Source organism: Salmo trutta, chromosome 6 (genome assembly GCF_901001165.1).
Source record: "Salmo trutta chromosome 6, fSalTru1.1, whole genome shotgun sequence".
NCBI lineage: Eukaryota > Metazoa > Chordata > Actinopteri > Salmoniformes > Salmonidae > Salmo > Salmo trutta.
Window position 1 is genome coordinate 52,785,110 of NC_042962.1, and position 23,897 is coordinate 52,809,006.

At 42.6% G+C, this 23,897-nt stretch overlaps 1 protein-coding gene and 1 long non-coding RNA gene across 2 annotated transcripts in view; both read left to right on the forward strand.

The window, feature by feature from the left end:
* Positions 1-23,481, forward strand: part of LOC115196257 (uncharacterized) — a 36,706-nt gene extending 13,225 nt beyond the window's left edge. The window contains exon 2 of the long non-coding RNA XR_003878825.1: positions 22,849-23,481. This is a non-coding gene — a long non-coding RNA (uncharacterized LOC115196257). The remainder of the gene's footprint in view (positions 1-22,848) is intronic.
* On the forward strand, positions 4,599-8,687 carry sox1b (SRY-box transcription factor 1b). The gene is made up of 2 exons (XM_029756899.1): positions 4,599-6,059; positions 7,388-8,687. Exons 1-2 carry the CDS (start codon positions 5,073-5,075, stop codon positions 7,415-7,417), a joined length of 1,017 nt encoding a protein of 338 aa, XP_029612759.1. The 5' UTR covers positions 4,599-5,072; the 3' UTR covers positions 7,418-8,687.
* Positions 23,482-23,897: the final 416 nt, after the last annotated feature.

Consider the following 23,897-nt stretch of genomic DNA (forward strand, 5'->3'; position numbering starts at 1 on the left):
CTGAAGAATGTTAAGACTAGAGGCTCCAAGACATTTGTCTCTTGATATTCTCAGAGCATGTAACAATTACATTAATATAAGGTTACTGAAATATCCGGTTTTATTTTTGCAGGCGCAAACCTGAACATTACGTTGAAATGATGGATAATCTCCTGTCACAAAATACAGAATGACTGTAACCCATATAGTCTGAGGTTATGTTATGATAATAAGATCGTACAAATTCCCAACAGGGACGGAACAGACGTATAGCCTAACAGTCGAGCTGAACAGGATGAATCGGCGGATTTCTTACGGTGAAAAGGATGGTGTATACAGTTGGTACTCCGGCTCCCTCGTCGAGCTCCCCAACTCCCAGCTGTCTTCACACCAGTGATTTGTTTTCATTCATCCTTCGGCAGGGAAGGAACCAAGAAGGAAGACACGAAAAGCTGTCAGATAGATTTGAATTCCCACGGAAATTCAATTTCGAGAGAAACAACTATTTTTAATTGTCCATTAGATATTTCAATTATTTTATTTGCTTCTCGTGTCCTGTCAGTATGTGGGTGAGTGAATTTGCGTTGGGCATGCCCATCAAGGCCACTGATGAATAGTTGAATTAGATTTCATTATTTTCTTATAAATTAATATTTAAAAAGCTGGGGATATTTTCTAAAATTCTTTAGAGTGAGACTATAGAGCTAGAATTCACATGACTTGGATCCCATTGAAAAGACACCTTTACTTCCTCCAGTCTATTATGTATAATGAGTAATGAAGTAGCCACATGACAGACAAACCGCCACAAATAATGGCATCATTAGTGTGTGTGTGGGGTGGGGGGGGCATAATGTTTCGTGTGAACGTGTACCTTGCTGCTTGGAGTAATATAGTCATAATGGGTGTATAATGTGTAACTGTAATAACATACTGTAAGTGCCCAGACAGGATAAATTCCAACAATAAAGTTCGTCATAATACCGGTTTAAAATCCATAGAAAACTCGAATAAAGAGAAACGTGATCATTTTTTAAATATGGAAATACATTTTAAAAAAATACAGATACATTTAAAGTTCTAAGAATAGCAAATGTTCTAGCTCTATCCTATATTGTGAGTGTTCATGATGCGCGCTGTGTTGGAGGAAGGAATAGAGCAACAGACAGATTTAGGCTAAAACTCGCAACATGGTAGCATGCGCCCCTGTATCCACGCCCGCCCCCACGTGCCAATTATCTTCCCAAAACTCGCTGAGAGGCGACAGAAGCACCTGACAGATGTTGACCGTTTAAAGCCGCGCATTCTCGCGAGTTCAAGAGACACTCCACGTGCACTTTAGGGACGGGATGAAACGGAGAGACGGCACTTTAGCAGCATCGGATGAAGGTTTTGGAACAAGCTCTTGTCAATGGTTAAATACTGACAGAATAAGTAAAGCATTCAGCAATATGATGAGGATTTTTCCTACTCAGTCTAATTCCAAATGTTGATGCCAAAGACATTTACTTTTTTAAAACAGACTTTGGTTTTGGAGAAATACTTGGAAAATACTTTGAAACTGATTTACCAAACTGATGTGTTTTCAGCCCGAGCAGGAACACAGACATTAATTAGCATGACCTTTTCATTTGCATTTGAATCGATAAAAAGCACAGAAATCATAAATGTAATCATTATTCAAAAGTGTTCGAAAGCCATAGTAATATGATAACAATAGCGTAATAAAAATAGCCCATTAATAACATAATAATCATAATCATAATAATAATCATTGGGCATAAAATGCATCTGTATTTTGTATACTTTATTTTAGTTTTTTTGATCGATTGTTCAATGTTTACAGTAACAATTGCAGGAAAGCACATTGAATGGGAAGCACATTTAAGGCGGCAGGTAGCCTAGCGGTTAAGCGCGTTGGACCAGTAACCGAAAGGTCGCTGGTTCGAATCCCAGAGCGATTAGGTGAAAAATCTCTAAACGTGCTCTTGAGCAAGGTACTTAACCCTAATGGCTCTGGATAAAAGCGTCTGCTTACTATAAGGTAAATGATGCGTGTAAATATTATTTTAACTATGTCTATGATAGTGTACTGACAGCAAGCATCATGTATGGTAGCAGGGTTGGGTCAAATCCATTTTCAATTCAGTCAGGTGAATTCAAATTTAATTCCTGATTCGACCTATTTTTTGTCATTGGTAGACATGGAATTGACAGTGTCAAATTGCCATAGCCGTGGCAGTTGCAAGGAGGCCTGCCTATTCATTGCAACGTATATTTTACATCTCCTTAGATAACATGTAATTTACCCAAGCTTACAATGCTGAATGTCAGCTCGACACGGGGATGGATAAGCAAATAGTCAACGAATCGCACCTGAAAAATTGTCACTTTGATAAATCATGAATTTCCCATGTAAACCTGAGCTACATCTAGAAAGTAAAAATGCAGATACTGCCACTATCAACTGCGTTACAGAATTCGTCAAATTACGAATAATGTTTTGAACGTATCGTCTTTCATTATTTAAAGACTCTGGCACTGTGTTTCAAGGGCTTTAATATAAAAATGAGTATTTCGATTTGAGTTAGTATTTCGTTATTTTTCATATAGGTCTGTATCAGTGAATAAAAAATAAAACATTCATTACTCACTAAATAGCCTGCTTTTTGGTGTGTGTTTGTTGCAGGCCTATAAGTAGCCTGCGTGTGAGAGCGAGTGCAGTGTGGTAGACTACTGTTTGCTTCAGTTCTGCGAGCGCTGTCTTTCAGCACCACGGCGCGCGTTCATGGAATGTGCGCACCCGCCGAATTGAGTCTCCAGTAGACGGCGATCAAGCTCTGCCACTATAGAACCGAGCCTTTCTCCTGAAGATGTTCTTTCATACTCGGTGTCAATTGTGACCTTCTCTGTTTGGCAACGATAATTAAAACGTATTAATACAGCAAGGTATTGGCCAATAGGACTCTATACTTGTTTTGCAATCATTCGCCCTTGTGAATTTGTGAATCATTTCTGAATAACCACTCAAGGTCTGGTTCGAAAAACCTATTTTAGATAATTAATTGTTTTAATGTTTTACGTTGAATAGGTTATACAATTCACAAGCATATTTTTTGTGTAAAATATTAGATAACTGGTTGAGTTTCTTTCTGTCATTAATGAATTGATTGGTGTGGAAATGGTTTGGTGGACTGCCAACCTTTGAATAGACTATAGACAGACTTTGCTATGGGGCTATGGAAACACAAAAACAAATGATATAGCCTTAATGAAATTAGCTGAATTTGAATCGACATAATCTACAATTACAATGTAAATTACAACGTACATTTACTTTTAATCCGCCTGTCTGCATATTTCAAGACATGTGATATGAGGATGCAGTGAGATACCGCATGGGTTGGACAACACTCTTCTCGTTAATTATCTTTTTTTTAAAGTATTCTTAAAAACTGTAAATAACCAATCCTCCATCTTTAAGGCAATGAAAAAATCATAAGCTTCATTATCTAAATATTGAAAGAGCGTGGGCGACGGAGAGGAACAAAATGGTGCAATTTGAGGACATGTGGCGGAGAGTAGCGCAGGCACAGGAAATAGGTTTGAGAACAGGTGGGTATGAGCAGGTGTGATGTCGTTGATGTTTGTGTGTATTTTGTATGTGCAGGCTTTGTATTGTAAAAATAAATAAAAAACGATTAAAAAAATCAATTAGCATAATAAAAATATATCTGACATGTAAAGTGATGGCGTTTTAAGTCTAGTTTTGTTTATTGAAGCCATATGTTAGATAAAACCATGAGGCAGGTCACTCAGAATTGCATGTTGCAATTTATCTGTATTTACCCTGCTTGGCCTATAAACGCCCAGAGATTGCAGGGGGAGAAATGTCTCCCACAGAATAGTACATCGACGAGAAATACTATATTGCTTTCTCTCATCATGGGTGACTCCCATGTGGTTCTAGCACAATGTCAATTGTAGCAATCCCCCCTCCACCGCTTTTAGACAAAAGGGGTTTGGCTGGCACGTGCTCTGGGCGTCAGTCACCTGTTTCTTAGCAACCGGCACAACAGGAAAATACCTGTGGCTCCAAATAGGCTGTTATTGAGAATGGGACTAGGCCTTTCTCTTATTTGCAGATACCCCAAGCAAATTATCACAGAGAAATAGATGTAGTGTTGATTTCTCCAAGTAGGGGTTGTGTTGATTTTTTATCTTCTCGTATTTTAGAGTGCCTTTTTCTTGTCCTGGGAATTTCTGGGCAATGGGAATTATCCTATTTTATTTCAATATTGTGCTGATTCCAAAATGATTCAAATTGCTTTAGAACAGCATCTTTCAATAGAACGAGTTCAAGATTAGTTCCATGTCATGGCTATAGATAGACAGGCTACCAATTATAATGATGTAATCACCTGGCTATGAAATGCATATGTAGACCTAGTCTACATTCATTCTTGTATAACCAATCAATGTCATTCTCGACATAAGCTTTGTTTTGGAAAGGGGGGGGTCACACTGTTGACCGCGCGCATCTGTTTGGGGGAATTTTGGTCTAAAACTGTCCCTTTCCCTATGCATTATCATCACAGCCATAATCTTTCTAAAATAACCAAACTTGTCAAAGTAGGTTATTATTATTTACGTTCCCTTATGGGAGTTGGAGGTAAGCCACTGCTTGCGGGTGAGTAGCTCTAGCCCTCCTATGTCACCTGACCGCGAGACTGCATGCAAATCACGCCTTTCCTAAAGCCCCATTGGCCACCACCACCTCATTTAGTCGCTGTCAACGCGCATCATATGGGTAAGCTCCGTAACTTTACTACTATAGGCACAGAAAGTAGCTCAAAGAGACGCTTTTCATCGAGCTGGAAGTGGAAAAAACAAGAGAAGAAAACGACTAATACAGAGAAGGAAGGAAAAGTTTATCGAGGTACCTTTTACTTTGGATTGTATTTCTTCGTTCCATTTTTGTATCTTTTTTTCCGGGAGGGTTGATTTGCGCAAGTGACGGTGTGTGCCAGCAGTGTGGAGGTGCCGTGACTGAATGTTTCCGTGTATTGGTTGAAAAAGTTAACGCCAGGTGAATGTATAGTATGATGATGGAGACTGACCTACACTCCCCAGTGCCCCAAACGAACACGAATTCGGGGCACACGGGAGGATCAAACAATGGGAACAAAGTCAACCAAGACCGCGTAAAGAGACCGATGAACGCCTTCATGGTTTGGTCCCGGGGCCAGCGGCGGAAGATGGCTCAGGAGAACCCCAAAATGCACAACTCCGAGATCAGCAAGCGACTCGGCGCCGAGTGGAAGGTGATGTCCGAGGCGGAGAAGAGACCCTTCATCGACGAGGCGAAACGGCTACGAGCTATGCACATGAAGGAGCATCCGGATTATAAATACAGACCGAGACGGAAGACCAAGACACTGTTAAAAAAGGACAAATACTCTTTGGCCGGTGGGCTGCTCACCGGGACAGGGGGTGGGGGTGTCGGTCTAGGGATGAGCCCTGGTGTCGGACAAAGGTTAGACAGTCCCGGGGGTCACGGGGGTGCGTCTGCTGCCAGCTACGCGCACATGAACGGCTGGGCGAACGGTGCGTACTCGGGGCAGGTGGCTGCAGCTGCGGCGGCCGCGGCCATGATGCAGGAGGCTCAGCTCGCCTACAGCCAGCACCCCGGCAGCGGGCACCACCACCACTCACACCACCACCACCCGCACAACCCCCAGCCCATGCACCGCTACGACATGTCAGCCCTCCAGTACAGCCCCATCTCGAACTCTCAGGGCTACATGAGCGCCTCTCCGTCCGGCTACGGCGGGATCACCTACACGCAGCACCAGAGCTCTGGTGTCGCCTCGTCCGGGTCGATGGGCACGCTGGGCTCTCTGGTGAAATCGGAACCGAGTGTGAGCCCTCCCGTCTCTACTCACTCGCGCGCCCCGTGTCCCGGGGACTTGAGGGACATGATAAGCATGTATTTACCGACGGGGGAAGCTGCAGGTGACCCGTCCGTTCAAAGTAGACTTCACGCGCTGCCGCAGCACTACCAGAGCTCCACGACAGGGGTAAACGGAACTGTTCCATTGACACATATTTAGAAAGAGAGAGAGAGAAAAAAACATGACTGTGCGATAGCGCAACAAAATCACATAACCAAATATTTACCTCTTTTAGAATGTTGCTATCTTTTTTGTACAGGCTATTGGTTATTGTACATTGAAGGCGAATATCTTAATTTAAAAAAACAATAAGAATACATTAGACAAAATGAACTTTTTCAGTGGGGTATTGTCTGTCCACGTTTATGAAACGCGAGTAGGCCTAATTGCGCATTAGGTTTACTTGCTTTCTAACTGATGGGGATGCCAAGTTTTGAGACGATTTAGGTTGTGAAGTATTTACATTTTCTGTGGAAACATAACCGTTAATAAGGACATTTAAATGAGATAACCGTGTGATTAGAATGAATGTGGAAAATGTTTTTAAAAGTTTACAAGATTTCCATTCATTTCACGTTTTCTCTTGTTTGTAAACACGTGGGTTGCTGTATCTGAACCATTTGTTTTTGTTGTTTTAAAAAGAAATCATGTAAATTGTGAATAAATACTAGATGAGATTGATAAGCAACTGTAAATAATTTACTAAATGCAATTCTGCCAGGAAATAAAACAATTTTGCGTTGAAGTATGAGTTAAATAAATTTCCCAGATGTTTCACTGGTTATGGAAAACGTGTTAGTTTCGTTACTTTGGATTATATAGGTTTTGTACTTGACACAGTATGAGTTAACAATGTTAAGGCTAATTAATATTTATATAATTGATGGCAGATTAACAAGTTATATAACAAAAAATCTATGAGATGCTGGCTCTATTGGTTGTCTGTCTAAACCAAAATCGGGTTAAAACTGACTGAAAAGTGACTGAAATCGAGTAGATTACATATGGCAAATATGCTTAAATAAGGATGAATTAGTAATGGTGGACGTAATTACTTGTCACACAACCTTGACGGTTTGGTGCTCGGTTTAAGCACGAGACAGGACATCAGACAGGGTTATAGGCCTATACATGAATTTATTTGGAAGTGCAGCAGCAATAGCTTTAATGATAATATCATGTATCATCTCAGTATTCAGCATGTTTTGGAATAAATATGCTCGGATAAGTGATAACTGGTTTGGTCTACTGAATACGATAGGCCCACTAGCGTTTTAATGCTCATAAAGTGTTTATATATATACATATAATGTAGCATAGCATTATTATTAGCATGTCATTACTAGCATTATGCTATTGTTATTAATATGACTGATTAATCAAATAGCTGTAAAATATATATCAGATGCTCTTTGAATGTAATTTAATAATATATCATATATCTTTCGTTTTAGTACCTAAAGAAAAGGACGACGTTGTGGTAGTCGCGAGGAAGGGAACAAGACAGGCTCGAGTCACAACACCTGTTGACTTGGCTAATGTCTCGTGGGAGGAACTTCGTCTCGTTCGACTCATGTTTTGATTTTCTTTTTTTTAAACGGGCTTCTTTTGATTCTCTGTCCGGTCACATCTTTCTTGACCATCAGGAAGACGCTCCCGCCATCGGTCAACACTAGTTAGGCCTACTGATGACAGAATCACCCCTTTTAAAATAAGTTACTTGACTGTCTGTTTTTGCTCTTCTAATATCCCATATAATTTGCCTAATAATGTAAACTTAATTGTGGACCAATTGTGATGATTTGACATGTGCGTTCTGGCTATTTGTTGATCATGCAATATAACTATGAATAATTTTTTCATATTCCCTTTTTCATGTTTGTCATTATACTCATAAGTTAACTCACAATATTTCAGTCATTTCCACATCTCGTAATGTGCGTAAAGATTTTGCTTTTCATGGACATAATTATTATTTTCAAGAAAGTACAAAAACACTTGTATTGGTCTAAAATAATCTCATAAACTATAATATTCAAATGAGGGAATAAACGAAATGAGGGAATATTCTCTGCTCTCATTTTATTTCATTCATTTACACTGAACTTTCAGAAAGCGTTGTTATTCAAACTTTTCCAGCACTTGTTGCAATTTTGATGTAGATGACAGACACAAACTGGAAGAATCAGTCCGCCAAGCTGGAGAAACATAGGCCCAATATCATTAACTGAAGGTGCGATCTGCAATGGCATTCTTTTTACATCTTGTTGGTAGAGAATTTTCAGACTTGCGTCATATTGACCTTTGATACTCGTTTCCCCCATGATTTTTGTTCGCGGTCCAATAAAGTAAATTCATTGAAAAGTGAGAGGATTACAAATGAGAAGTAAAGATGCTTATTTTGTCAATGATGCTTTCTTTAGACACGGGGATCTTGGACGCAAGGCTTGATCCCAAATGAATCCAAATTCAATGAAATGTGAATGGATGCAGATACAAAGAATATACAATTATTCATTGGTCATTTAATTAACATTCTCAATTTATCCTTGCTCACTGCCCTCAGCGTGTATACCAGAGACGCTGTAAAGGCGCACGTGGAAAAAATCCTTTCAGCTTCAGCTAAATCTGCCTGGAGACGTGGTTGGCATATCTTGGCCTATAGGCCTACCTCGGCAATGAAGTGTGAAGTTTTAAGGGGATAGACATAACAAGTTAACAGTCGATTAGAGCGGAGTAACTGATCAATAATCGGTGTGTATATCTTCATTTACTCCGGGCGTACTCCTTTTATTTCATTTTGCAAACACATGACTGAAGTTGATGATTGAATCAGTGTGCAGTCAAGACACCATCGCACAGTGCCTGTTTGGTCGTCATGGGGGATTAGCGTTACTGAGCGGAGTAGTGGAGAGGGTTTTGTGTAAGGTAGACAAGGATTAGACGATCAGAAGAACTAACCCCGGGGTCAGAGGCAAGTCAAAGACTCTCACAATTGCGCACCGGAAGTCCGGAACCATGACGTCAGTCCGATACCCCAAGCTTCGCCAGCCACGAAGCAAGTCGCACAGGTCCCAAACAAAATACAATATAGAAATGTGGGCAAGTTATCAAAGAAAGTATTTCAGATCGCCTTTTATCGTTTATATTATCAGATCTGGACCTTCACGCTTCAGTCCATTCACGTCAGTGCTCTATAGGCTAATAACAGTTCAATAGCCAGACATATATCCGTAACATTTGGCCTTGGCCTTACGGTCAATACCGAGCTGTTCATTCAAAATGATGGCTGAGAGTTGGAAAATCTAAAAGTGTGTATAAACTATTTTAGTGTATCCTACATCCCACTTCTTATAAAGTGATATTTTAGATTGGATTCCTATATATGGTGTACAAACTGGATTGTTACTCTGACAAAACATACTTAAGAAATATTAAACCAGCCCTAGTCTAAATTCAAATAATAGTCTATAGACCACTGTTCTATTCAATTACCAAAGGCCATCACACTATTTATCCTCAACATTTGTTTAAGAGTTGTTCTCTGGAATCCAATCTTTAACGTAATAGAGGTAAAATGCGTTTCTAAAAGCATCATCAGATACAAATGACATGTATCGATTTAAATGTTGTTCTAACCTACCCTACTACACACAATGGAATCCCCACTACATTTGATTTGAGTCTTATCGTGTATCTAAAGTAGAGACGCATAAAGACTGGAGCAAGTCCATGGACCGTTTCCAAATCCAAAATAAACGTTCTGCAAAATTTCACCCACAATAATTACCCCATTCTTTGTGAAAAGTGTGTGTGTGTGTGTGAGAGAGAGAGGCAGCGGAGGCCCCTGACCATTAAATCTCCCCACCACGAGGTATTCTTATCTTGTAGACACCGATACATTCAGCACCAGGAAGCCTCCAACGCGCGTTAGTATTTGCCATCCAGTAAACCCCCGATCTCTTGCACTCGGTGTCCTAAATGTGGATAATTAGCATCACTTTATCACGCCTCCGCATATTTTCTTTTCGCTCCTAAAAACCTCTTCGCTGCCATTGGTTGCCTTTCTGTCACAGGAGATTATGGAGACAGATTGCAAAAACCGAATGTGCTGAAACCAGATTAGCGCGGAATAGAAATAGCAACCGGGCCAATAAATTCCTCGCGAGGGCCTTATCGTGCAATTACACGTTGACATGTTTAACAATTTTTCAGCCTCTTAATCCTACGCCCCTTCCAAGAGTCGACGTTTTGTGCCGTGTGTGTATGTGTGTGTGTGTGTATGTTCGTGTGTGTGCGCGCGCGCGCTTTTTTCCACCCTAAATACAATCCTCTAAATGTGAAAGAAAACTGATAAAGACTTGGGAAACATTTGATAACAACATTTAGGTAGTTTAGATACAGACCATATCACTGATTTGAACGCTATTCACTTAATGGGCGCATTCCAAAATAATCTCGGCCAATGAGACCCAACAAGACGTATGGGCATGTATGGGCACGTATGGGCATGAATATTGGACATCAACTCGGGTTTGCATATTGTCAGTTGACAATCTATTAAATTTCATTATATAATATCACTAAAGCCCGAACATAAAGCTTCGGTCAATATTCATTTTCTTTATCGTCGGCTTGACTGACTGATATAGCCAGATACCATTATTCAAGCAACACTGACAGACAAAAGTTAAACAGAAGTATTTTAATGCGAACATTTTATGGGAACATTTTTGGATAGCTCTATGTAATGTTAGTGATTTTTTTGGTTTTCTAGTTGGCCCGCCGTCTGCAGCGGGTCTTCCGCTCTTGTGAAGCCAGGGTAGAGGTGATTGTGAGCAGCTCTGCTGGAATTTGGCTGGGCCTGGTCTTGGAGCGCTCCCCATGCATTGAACGGGGCCCTCTGTGTGTGTGTGTGTGTGTGTGTGTGTGTGTGTGTGTGTGTGTGTGTGTGTGTGTGTGTGTGTGTGTGTGTGTGTGTGTGTGTGTGTGTGTGTGTGTGGTGCTTGCGGTTGGAAAGTTTCACTCAGTCAACCGTTCTCTCATTGGCTTCACAAAGCAGATTACAGGCCTCAGCGAATTCCTGAAGGCAGCGAGATGCGACGCAGGTGCAAGGGAGACCGGGAACCCTCATTGGCATAGCGGGGCAACTATTGGGGACAATCCACGGGACCACACAAAAACCCTCACACTCTGTCCGAGCACAGCCGACAGCTTGAAATGCGATGCATGGAAAGAAATTCAACTAGAGAAAGATGGCAACACTTTGAGTATTCAGGAAATAAAAACGTTAGTTACAGTTTAAAATTGACCATTTTTATAGACGTGTCATCTTTCTTGCTTTTATTTTGATGTTAGGCTGCATCCACTGACTCATGAAATAATCATTTCGATAATTATATATTTCTGATAGGCATGTACTAAAGTTCATCACGTTGACAATAGCTGTATACACGTCTTGCAATTTCACGAAGCTATTTGCAAATTCCAAAATCATTCTTTTACACAGAACTCGACAATTCATGACTAGGTTCTAGTTTCATTCCAATAATGTTTTTTTTGAAATTGTGAATGTCAATGAAAGCATATTACCATTCATAACCTTTAAATGATTTAAATCTCTTTCTTTCTCTCTCTTTACTTCCCCCCACAAAATGCTCCAACGCAGTCAGCCAGTGACGGAAAGCAAAGAGCGCTAGACCTATGCCATCATGACTTTATATTCAATTAGAACAACTTCTAACTATCAATTACCGACGAAAGCCACAAAATCCCCCGGGGACCGGTAATCACCGTGACCGGTCTCAGTCGGTCCTCAGAGCCATTGAACAGTGCGGCAGGGGGACTGGGCATAATTAAGATTCTCAGCGCGTAGCTCTCCCTGGTGGAAGAATGACTGACTGTTGCCTTCTATTTGATTTTACAAGAGGCCTCTCTCTAAATGATCAAACTATTATAGGCCTACCACGATTTCACGGCTAATCTTTCTGAAATTGTCTTTTAAAATGTCGTGTTTATTGTCGTCGTTGTCTCTCTCTCTCTTCTGCATTTGAATTACACCTACAGTTCAGAAAAGTTCGTTTTCTTTCATTCCACAATTATCGTGGATGTGATTGAAGTAAAGCATGTCGAAACACGCTGCTGCATTAGCCTTTATTGCATTATAAGCCTTTATGGAGTCAGTAACGGTTTGAAATCAGAGGTAAGGGAGAACTCCCCACTCTAACAATCTGAAGTGTCCGGATCAAGTCTAGGAGGGGGGGTGGGGTTCTAGGAGTGTTTGAAAACGCCCCAATGGGACTCCATGGAAGCGGCGGCATTTGTGAGTTTTCCCCCCTCTAAGTTTCAATGTTCATTCCGCTAAGGGAATCTGCCGAGTCCATCACCTGAGCCCTGAGCTCCGAGCCTCAGTCACCCAGCTCAACCCCCGCCATCCTCGGGTGATTAGCGGACAAAAGAGGTTCCCCTGGACCGGTTATGGTAGTCAATCAAGCAGAACGGGCTATGCAAATGTCTAAGAAAGGCGAGAAGACGGCGAACAGTGCTCCCAATTGTTCGGCGCATTTCACAGCACCACGCAGCTGCACCTCTGCGGTTGTCCGGGATTGAAGTGTTCCTACTAGGATACCCCATCCATCCTCCATCCTCCATCCTCCCCAGTCCCCACCCCAGATTGGAAGACAGAATGAAACTAAAGAATGAAACTATTAAACGTTTGATGCAAAAATGTATTTCTATTATAGGACCTATTTATCAAAATAACTACAATCAGGCTGTATAACACGTTAATGATACTTATTAGTACTTGCAAATAAATAAATAATGGACAATATCCTCTATTGTTGCCTGCGTTTTATTAAACAATATGTTTAGGCCTACATGTAATTTCCCATTCTTCAAGCACAACAACTACATGTTTCCAGCATGCAGCACAGAAAACAAGGGGAATGTTAAGGTAGCCTAATGACCACTTAGGTGCTGTTCTATACAATTGCCACTAAGTAGATACTGTTCTCTCAGTTCATGTCACTCCAGGCGTAAATACCCCCTTTTACACCAAGCTGGGAGACCCACAGCCAGCAGGGAAAGCTCATAGAAGTAATTCTATTTCTGCTTCAATCCTTACATGGAGCTGTCCAGGTGCTGAAATTTCATATAGGCAGAGGTCCCTGCAGATGCATTGTTTTAAGCCCTTACCTTAAACAACATACTGGCGATGACATTTTCCAATTCTGATTCTGATTTTAATTCTGTGAACTAAGAGCTTTTGGGTTATTGTTTCTTTATGGAAAGGAAAACCCTTTGCATCGAAAAGTAAATTATGATAAGAAACGTATGAATCTGTCAAATAAAATAATGATACAATAAGGTGTAGGAGTGGAAGATTGAATGTTTCAATGTGGAGTTCATTCAAATCAAACCAACTGCTGCTCCAAGTGCCTATAGGCCAGGCCCAGCCAGCATGAGGCTCTCTGAGAAGCTGCTCCATGTGCCTATAGGCCAGGCCCAGCCAGCATGAGGCTCTCTGGAAGCTGCTCCATGTGCCTATAGGCCAGGCCCAGCCAGCATGAGGCTCTCTGAGAAGCTGCTCCATGTGCCTATAGGCCAGGCCCAGCCAGCATGAGGCTCTCTGAGAAGCTGCTCCATGTGCCTATAGGCCAGGCCCAGCCAGCATGAGGCTCTCTGAGAAGTTGATCCACTTTTCAAAAACTATACCTGACCAAAAAAGTAGAGCATTTATCCCAACGTGAACACAATTTGACTCACTCAGTAATCACTATTCACCCGGTCATAGGTGCTAGTGAGATGACTCGTTCTCTTTCCCTCTGCTAGCCTGCTGGAGCTATAGAGCCGGAGCTGGGTAATTTGCAGATAGCAGGTGGGTCAAACTTCACACATTTCCCTCCACGTCTTGGCCTTTTTTCTGCCATTCCCCTGTCGAGCTGCCAAAAAATAAACGGCTGCAAATTAGCGTCAATTATGACGCTGGCTGTGTAATTTAGTGGCGTTTTGACACGGAAAGCCGGCAGATGTGGGGAAGTCAGAGAGAGCTGGTTCCCCTGGGGTCCTTAATTAAATCATACTAATCCACTGACCTGAGGGTTAAGGCACAGGGCAGAACTGCCTTAGTCTGCAGGAGACTCTGGGAGAGGACAGGGTGAGAGAATGAGAGGGTGGTGGGAGGTGTTGTACGTGTGGGTGTCCGTGTGTGTCCGTGTGTGTGTGTGAGAGAGAGAGAGAGAATGTAAGCGTATTTGCCTGTGTCTGAGCTTGTACAGTGCCTTCGGAAAGTATTCAGACCCCTTGACTTTTTCACATTTTGTTACGTTACAGGCTTATTCTAAAAAGGGATTAAATTGCTTATTTTCCCCATCAATCTACACATAATGACAAAGCATAAACAGGTTTATAGAAATTTTGGCTGATTTATAAAAAAATTAATTAAAAAAATGTACATAAGTATTCAGACCCTTGACTCAGTACTTTGTTGAAGCACCTTTGGCAGCAGTTACAGAATCAAGTCTTCTTGGGTATGATGCTACAAGCTTGGCACACCTGTATTTGGGGAGTTTCTCCCATTCTTCTCTGCAGATCCTCTCAAGCCTTTGTCAGGTTGGATGGGGAGTGTTGCTGCACAGCTATTTTCAGGTCTCTCCAGAGATGTTCGATCGGGTTCAAGGCCAGGCTCTGGCTAGGCCACTCAGGGACATTCAGAGACTTGTCCCGAAGACACTTCTACGTTGTCTTGGCTGTGTGCTTAGGGTCGTTGTCCTGTTGGAAGGTCAGCGTTCTGGAGCAGGTTTTCATCAAGGATCTCTCTGTACTTTGTGCCGTTCATCTTCCCCTCAATCCTGACTAGTCTCCCAGTCCCTGCCGCTGAGAAACATCCCCACAGCATGATGCTGCCACCACCATGCTTCACCGTAAGGATGGTGCCAGGTTTCCTCCAGACGTGATGCTTGGCATTCAGGCCAAAGAGTTCAATCTTGGTTTCATCAGACCAGAGAATCTTGTTTCTCATGATCTGAGAGTCTTTAGGTGCATTTTGGCAAACTCCAAGCGGGCTGTCATGTGCCTTTTACTGAGGAGTGGCTTCCGTCTGGCCACTCTACCATAAAGGCCTGATTGGTGGAATGAGATGGTTGTCCTTCTGGAAGGTTCTCCCATCTCTACAGAGGAACTCTAGAGCTCTGTCAGAGTGACCACCTCCCTGACCAAGGACCTTCTCCCCTGATTGCTCAGTTTGGTCAGGCAGCCAGCTCTAGGAAGAGTCTTGGTGGTTCCAAACTTCTTCCATTTAAGAATGATGGAAGCCACTGTGTTCTTGGGGACCTTCAATGCTGCAGAAATATGTTGGTACCCTTCCACAGATCTGTGCCTCGACACAAACCTGTCTCAGAGCTCTACGGACAATTCCTTCAACCTAAAGCCTTCCCTGTAGCTCAGTTGGTAGAGCATGGTGTTTGCAATGCCAGGGTTGTGGGTTCGATTCCCACGGGGGGCCAGCACAGAATTTTTTTAAAATGAAATTGTATGAAATGTATGCATTCACTACTGTAAGTCGCTCTGGATAAGAGCGTCTGCTAAATGACTAAAATGTAAATGTAATGGTTTGGTTTTTGCTTTGACCTGCACTGTCAACTGTGGGACCTTATATAGACAGGTGTGTGTCTTTCCAAATCATGTCCAATCAATTGAATTTACCACAGGTGGACTCCAATCAAGTTGTAGAAACATCTCAAGGATGATCAATGGAAACAGAATGCACCTGAGCTCAATTTTGAGTCTCATAGCACAAGATCTGAATACTTATGTAAATAAAGTATTTACGTTTTTATTTTTAATACATTTGCAAACATTTCTAAAAACCTGTTTTTCTCTTTGTCATTATGGGGTATTGTGTAGAGATTGCTGAGGATTTTTTTTATTTAATCCATTTTAGAACAAGGCTGTAACATAACAAAATGTGGAAAAGTCAAGGGTTCTGAATACTTTCCGAAGGCACTGTAAGTGTATTTGTCTGTCTGTGCTAGACTGTACGTATATTTGCCTGTGTGTGTGAACCTGTGAGTGTATTTGCCTGTGTGTGTGTGAACCTGTGAGTGTATTTGCCTGTGTGTGTGTGAACCTGTGAGTGTATTTGCCTGTGTGTGTGAACCTGTGAGTGTATTTGCCTGTGTGTGTGAACCTGTGAGTGTATTTGCCTGTGTGTGTGAACCTGTGAGTGTATTTGCCTGTGTGTGTGAACCTGCGAGTGTATTTGCCTGTGTGTGAGCCTGTAAGTGTTTGCATTAGCCTGTGTGTGTGTGAACCTGTGAGTGTATTTGCCTGTGTGTGTGAACCTGCGAGTGTATTTGCCTGTGTGTGTGTGAACCTGCGAGTGTATTTGCCTGTGTGTGAGCCTGTAAGTGTTTGTATTAGCCTGTGTGTGTGTGAACCTGCGAGTGTATTTGCCTGTGTGTGTGAACCTGCGAGTGTATTTGCCTGTGTGTGTGTGAACCTGCGAGTGTATTTGCCTGTGTGTGAGCCTGTAAGTGTTTGTATTAGCCTGTGTGTGTGTGAACCTGCGAGTGTATTTGCCTGTGTGTGTGAACCTGTGAGTGTATTTGCCTGTGTGTGTGAACCTGCGAGTGTATTTGCCTGTGTGTGTGAACCTGCGAGTGTATTTGCCTGTGTGTGTGTGAACCTGCGAGTGTATTTGCCTGTGTGTGAGCCTGTAAGTGTTTGTATTAGCCTGTGTGTGTGTGAACCTGCGAGTGTATTTGCCTGTGTGTGTGTGAACCTGCGAGTGTATTTGCCTGTGTCTGTGTGAACCTGTGAGTGTATTTGCCTGTGTGTGTGTGAACCTGCGAGTGTATTTGCCTGTGTGTGTGTGAACCTGTGAGTGTATTTGCCTGTGTGTGTGTGAACCTGTGAGTGTATTTGCCTGTGTGTGAGCCTGTAAGTGTTTGTATTAGCCTGTGTGTACCCTTACATATGTTTATGTATGTGCCTACCGTGTGTTGGTGTTTGTGTGTTGAGACCGAGGCAATATGCAAATCTCAGGGAGGGGATTTGCCTAACCAGAGAACCATGCTTGTTAGTGATACCCTGGCTAAAGATTTTCACAAACACCCACCTCCTTGATCCACTTTCATAGTTATTATTACACTGTCCGCACAGCGCAGAGGGAATCTTTACTGGCAGCGCTACACCTCGGATCCATCCGGGATTAAACATGTTGGTGGGAACAGTCAGGAGGTATTTACGTTTCCTCATTATAGCTTTATAATCTGACTCCTCGCTGTATAAACAACACACACATAGGCTTAGTCAGCCCAGGCAGTACCCCGATACTGTTTTACATCCTCTTCCTCTTCCATCTAGCTCACTTCTGACTTGGAGAGGATCCAATGGGATTTTACTACTCATTCTGGATTTCTTCTTGTATGGACATAACTATAGAACAATATATTTTAGCACAAATCGTGGCTAAAAAGGAAATCCCAAATGAATGTAATATGCGATGTGTGAGTTTGTACCCACTCCTCTTTTCAGAACCTAACAAACGGCTGATCTTGAAATGTTGCTATTATGGAAGATGTGTAATCGTGCTGCTGTAGTCAGCAGCTGCAGTAACTTTACACTGTTGTGAGTGGGACAATGTTTTAAATGCCCTAAACTCAGGTTTTATAAGCCCATATAATAGAGAGTAAAGGAATCTGTTATAATTGTCTTATTCAGTATAGTTTTTATCCAAATGCAAACTAATAAATTAAACTGAATAACTAAATGAAATACATGTATTCATTCTTTGCCTGTATGTTTTTACATTTGATTGCATATATTTAATCATTGTGTGTGTGTGTGTGTGTGTGTGTGTGTGTGTGTGTGTGTGTGTGTGTGTGTGTGTGTGTGTGTGTGTGTGTGTGTGTGTGTGTGTGTGTGTGTGTGTGTGTGTGTGGGTTTGTTGGGGAATAGCCATCCAGTGTATCAGCATATACAGAGAATGTACGTAACACATGAAAAGGCTGTCTGGACCTCTTTAAAGCCACCTATCACATCATTAGGATCTTTTTGTTTACAAAGCCCTGCTCCACAAGCTTCCAACTTATCTAACTTCACTGTTAAGATTTAAAATGACAAGTTATCAAAGCCGTTCACTGGGCTGGTTTACTCTGGAGACTCTTGGTGTCTAGAGAGTTAGGTAAATCAGCCTTTCACTTCCTCGCACTCTATGTTTGGATTCATCTCCAAAAGACGTTTTGATTGGATGCTTTGGTGTCGCTAGGGCAATTCAGACAGCTGACAGAGGATTTTTAAAATGCTGAATGTGTTTGTTTTAAATGACTGTGTTTTGCATCTTAATGTGTATTTAATGTGTTTATTGTGTATATTTCTGTATCTACTGTATAGTTGCCTACTGATGTGTTCATTTTTGTATTGTGCAGGGCTTATTTGCAAAATAGACTTTAGTCTCAATACGAGTTCCCTGTTGAAATAAAGGTCAATAAATACACATTGACACTGGAATTGCCACAATTGATCCACATTCTAGTCAGCAAAACAACACTATAGCCAGCAAATGAAATCCAAGGTGAGTGTATGGTGAGAGATTCAAAGGGACATACACAACAAGGCTACCCATCCCTGTAGCTGTGGGGAGTTATCACACAACAGCAAAGTGTTAAGAAATGCCTTAAAAACCATTTGAAGATGTATTATTGGTTCCTCCATTGCTGCCAATGGAAGCCCAATGAGAAGTACATGGGTGTTTTTTTACATCTCTAAATTCCCAGCGTTGCTAAGGTGCTTTGGGGAAAGGATTAGACAGTGCTGGCAGAGGGGAGCAAGCCTTGCTGATTTCCTACCAGCAAGAGGAGACAAAGAAGGAAGGAGAGAGAGGAGGAGGAGAAGAAGTGAGGGGGAATGAAGGGAGCAAGAAGAACAGGTTGTATAAACATGAGTGTAGAAGAGAGAACAGAGCGACTCTAAACAGGAATTAACACAGAGGAAAGGAAGGTTTCACCGTCTCCCCCCCAACGGTGTGAGACCTGTCACCGTACACGCACACGCACGCACGCACACACACACACACACACACACACACACACACACACACACACACACACACACACACACACACACACACACACACACACACACGCACACACACGTGCTCTTTTTACCTCTTCAGGCACTCTTACTCAAGACAATCACACACATTATTCCCTTGCAGTGACATCACAATAATGTAAGGTCATGTAAACTGTTAGAGATGACATCACAATAAGGTAAGGTCATGTAAACTGTTAGAGATGACATCACAATAAGGTAAGGTCATGTAAACTGTTAGAGGTGACATCACAATAAGGTAAGGTCATGTAAACTGTTAGAGGTGACATCACAATAAGGTAAGGTCATGTAAACTGTTACAGAGGGGACATCACAATAAGGTAAGGTTATGTAAACTGTTACAGAGATGACATCAAAATAAGGTAAGGTCATGTAAACTGTTAGAGATGACATCACAATAAGGTAAGTTCATGTAAACTGTTAGAGGTGACATCACAATAAGGTAAGGTCATGTAAACTGTTAGAGGTGACATCACAATAAGGTAAGGTCATGTAAACTGTTAGAGGTGACATCACAATAAGGTAAGGTCATGTAAACTGTTAGAGGTGACATCACAATAAGGTAAGGTCATGTAAACTGTTAGAGGTGACATCACAATAAGGTAAGGTCATGTAAACTGTTAGAGGTGACATCACAATAAGGTCTATGTAAGATCATGTAAACTGTTAGAGGTGACATCACAATATGGTAAGGTCATGTAAACTGTTAGAGATGACATCACAATAAGGTCTATGTAAGATCATGTAAACTGTTCTACTTATCTATTTCATCATTCATCCATTTTCTCAACAGGTTAACAGACAGCACAAGTCAGAGCGCTTGTCCAGGGCCAAGGGGGTCAGACCTAGCCGGCAGGCCTCTTTGATAGGTGGAGCCCTCTCTCTCTGCAGCGTCCTATTACAGCAGGGAAGGAACTGGATATGGCCCTGTTTGTAAAACTTGACACAATGAACTTGACAGACAGACAGATTTCTCCTCTCTCCCTGCCCGTTTAGGGTTACTGTGATCTCATTATGGGGCTTGAAAGGGGACAGGTAATGCTAGCTGGGGTGGCATGGCGTGGCTCTAGCAGGGCCCCGGCCCCAAGACTTTATTCTCCAACCCAAGCCTTGATTACCTGAACCGCCCAGGCTCCATTTCAACCACTTATCTCAGCCAGAAATAATCATCTGATCAGCCACTGCCAGGGCCACAGGGGGCCACAGAGAGAGAGAGGCTGCAGGGCATCAGGTCATTTTCCAGCAGGTTAAATACTAGCCAGCCTCAGAACCATACTGTGTAGTGATAGACAACTCATCTATACATGTATGGACAATGGCAATAACAGAGTTGGTTTAAGAACATGCAGAATGAATATATAGTCTACATGCAACACCCGATCTGTTTTGGATCAAAATATTACCTTGTAATGATGTGTCAGAACATTCACACTAACTACTGCATCCTTTATGTCGTCCTTACTGGCACCATATAAATATCATTCAAATTCTGTGACAGGCACCCTTACTGAACGATAACTGTGCTTTCTTGAATAGATTTGTTATTCACTTCCCAGCCGCTGTAAGTGGTGTGTGTTCTGTAACGTTCAATTGGCCGGGATGCGAAAATATCGAACAAAAACGCTACACGGAAACCACCATAACAGACATTGAAAAAAGCATATTGCATGAAAGGAAGTAGGGAAGGAGGCTTCGGGAGGGAGCATTTGAGTGTATTTTTGACCTCCCTGAGGAAAGTGGCTGAAACTCCAACCTCTCGATCGCTACAGTCCTATTCTCCTGTACCAATTTAGCGGGGCCCCCTGCGTCCCTGCCTAGCCTCTAGCACAGAGCCAGGGACAATAGGCCCCCACTGTGCTGGTCTGCCTGGCTCTCAGCTGCCAGGAGAAGTGCATGCTGGAGCCACAGGGACGCATTATGGACATATTATTCTGCCCCACAGTCTACCAGGGCCTGGCCCAGTGGCCCCTCATGGCCTTCAACGGCCCTCCAGCCACACTAAGTGCAGAGAAGGGAATTAAGTGACATTTTCTCCGAAGTTGTGACCTTTGTTTTTGCATTGACTCGAGCGACATTAAAAACACACAGGCACACACATACATTTACAAGTACACACACTCTCTTCCACGCATACACACACATTCTGCAAGTATACTAGAACACGGAGAACAAATGAACTATCTGAAGTGCTTATGTCTCTCTCTGTACACACACACACACACACACACACACACACACACACACACACACACACACACACACACACACACACACACACAACTCCAGCACATGTTGAGCAGATTAATAAGGGGTGTATATGCAGCGTGCTGCACAGAGAGATGAAGTTAATCAACACATCTTAGTTACTCTCAGTCTGTCTGTCTGTCTTTCATGCACCAATGAGATCCCAACTCCTCCACTCAGCACCGCTTTGCTTCCGCTGCTGCAGCCCAGATTCTGTGCCTCTCCCTGGGCTTGGCTCCCATCCATCTAGGGGATACTGGAAGCTGTCAGGCTGTGAAACAATTTCTACAGGAGGCTTCCTTCCTTCACTGGGGTGGGGGAGACAATGTTCCTCTTAGTGTGGGATACAGTCACTTCCGTCACAGTTCAACAACCAACACATTCTGGACATTTGGAGGTGGGGGGGTAGAATATTATCTGAGTTGTTTCATCTACTTTTATCATAGCGCTTAGAATGGTTGTATAGAGAACATCCAGAACATTCTGGAAACTATAGCAAAGTGGCCTGATGAAGAAGAGTGATTTGTAGTGATAGTCTGTTAGACAACGTTTTGACACCGTCAGAATGTCAACTTGAAAGTCTGTTGTGACCAGACTGAGAGCCAGTCTGTGTGGTAGGATTCAGACCTTCAAAGGGCGTCTATTACCTCGGTCCATCTGGCTACTACTTGGCTAGGGTACACAGCTGTGTCCAGGGAATCCTCATCGGCTCCAGGTGGATTCAAAGGATCAAATAAATGACATATATGGTATTCTTTCATTTCACCCCAATGTCTCTTTCCCTAAGATTGCCTTCCGATCAATCTGTCCCTCACAGACAGCCAGCCAGCCAGACAGACAGGAGACTCACAGACAAGTCAGCCAAGACAAGACAAGACTTGATTCACACAGACTCGCTCTTTACAGCTATAAAAAGTCCTCCAAACTAGAGAGCAGCTCATGTACTCTTCATCGCAGGCTAAACGAGCATCATTATCATAGGGACCGTCTTCTCTTCTCTCCGCAATTGATAGATCAGCAATCAGCCCCTGAACAGTCGGCTCCCCTCTGGCTCCGGATCATTTTGTACCTTTTAACCTCGGAGCAGAGCAGCCCCAGCTTTTAGTTTGACAGGCAGTAAGAGCCAGGAGAGTCTGTGTAATGGGATGCTCACAGCAGGGTGGATCTGCCTGAGTCTGCCTGACTGTGGCAGGGGAACAGGGGAGAGGAGAGAGGACAGGAGAGAGGGGTAGGAGAGAGGGAGAAAGGGAGAGAGGGATAGAGGGCCCTGGCTGCATAATGTCATCTGACTGCAGGAGAATATGGATCAGAGGGAAGATGATAGAGTGGATAGGTCGAGAGCTTAAAACTGGCTCCTGTGGATGGTGAATAGAAGGGCTAGATGAGATGGAGGGAGGGAAGAGGGAGAGAGCGAGATAGAGTGAGGCCGTCTCACCTCAACTCAACTCTGTGGGGCCTCCAAGCCCAGAGACGACATGGCTCTTTTGTAGTGGAAAATAAAAAGTGAGAGTGTACGCTAACCTGTCTTTCTTTTATTCTCTCTTTCTTCCTGAAGGAAAGGAGACGAGCAGAGGGATCCGTTTCATACTATTGAGATGGACCGTGGGTAGAGAGAAAGCACAGTAACAGTTCCCATGTGCTGTGAAGTAACACTATCCCCTCTTGAGTGAAGAACCCATGAAATGTACCTATGGAGAACCACGACGCAGGATGTCACCTAAAGTATTGAAACAGAGCAGGGAGTTGGAGACAGTACAGATATGGAAATGTATAGATCACCCAACGTCAAGACTGATGTGTTACTCCACAATTGGCATCTTCATAGTGCAGTGACTCTGACTGGGTAAACTCCCAGCCCCTGGCTTCTCTCTCTCTCTACACAACACTGGATCTGAGAAAAAGAGAAATATCTTTGTTTTGAATCTGATGATAACTGTTTATTTTCCAAGCTGTCGAGAAAAAGTCTCCCTCCTGACTTCCTCTTGGGGTTTTTTAGACACTCCTAAAGCGGTGCAATAAAACCACGTCTCACTTTCCTCTCATCACAGTGCTACTAACACACAGCCTGACACTAATGTATGTTGGTGATAAAACATAAAGTCTCCCAGTACTCCCCTGTGACTTCCTGACTAACACAGACAGCCAGAAGAGTCCCATTCCACACTATGAATAAAATCATGTATTCTGATTCTGTTTATCTTGTTTTGTTCTACTGCGCTATTTTGTATTTTTCTACTCCAATGTGACTTCCTAAGAAGATTAAAGAAAGTTAATTTTGTACATTTACCTTCTAGATATAAATTAGGACCACAGGAGGTTGGTGGTTCCTTAATTGGGGAGGACAGGCTCGTGGTAATGACTGGAGTGGAATCAGTGGAATGGTATCAAATACATCAAACACATGGTTTCTATGTGTTTGATGTCATTCCATTCGCTCCGTTCCGGACATTATTATGAGCCGTCCTCCCCTCAGCAGCCTCCTGTGATTAAGACCTAAAAGATACTGGACGCCATGCATCCATTCTTCTTCTGAAAAACAAAAGGTTGAACCAACCGACAAAGAGGACTTAGTTAGGGACTACTTGGAATTGCAGTAGGCCTAGG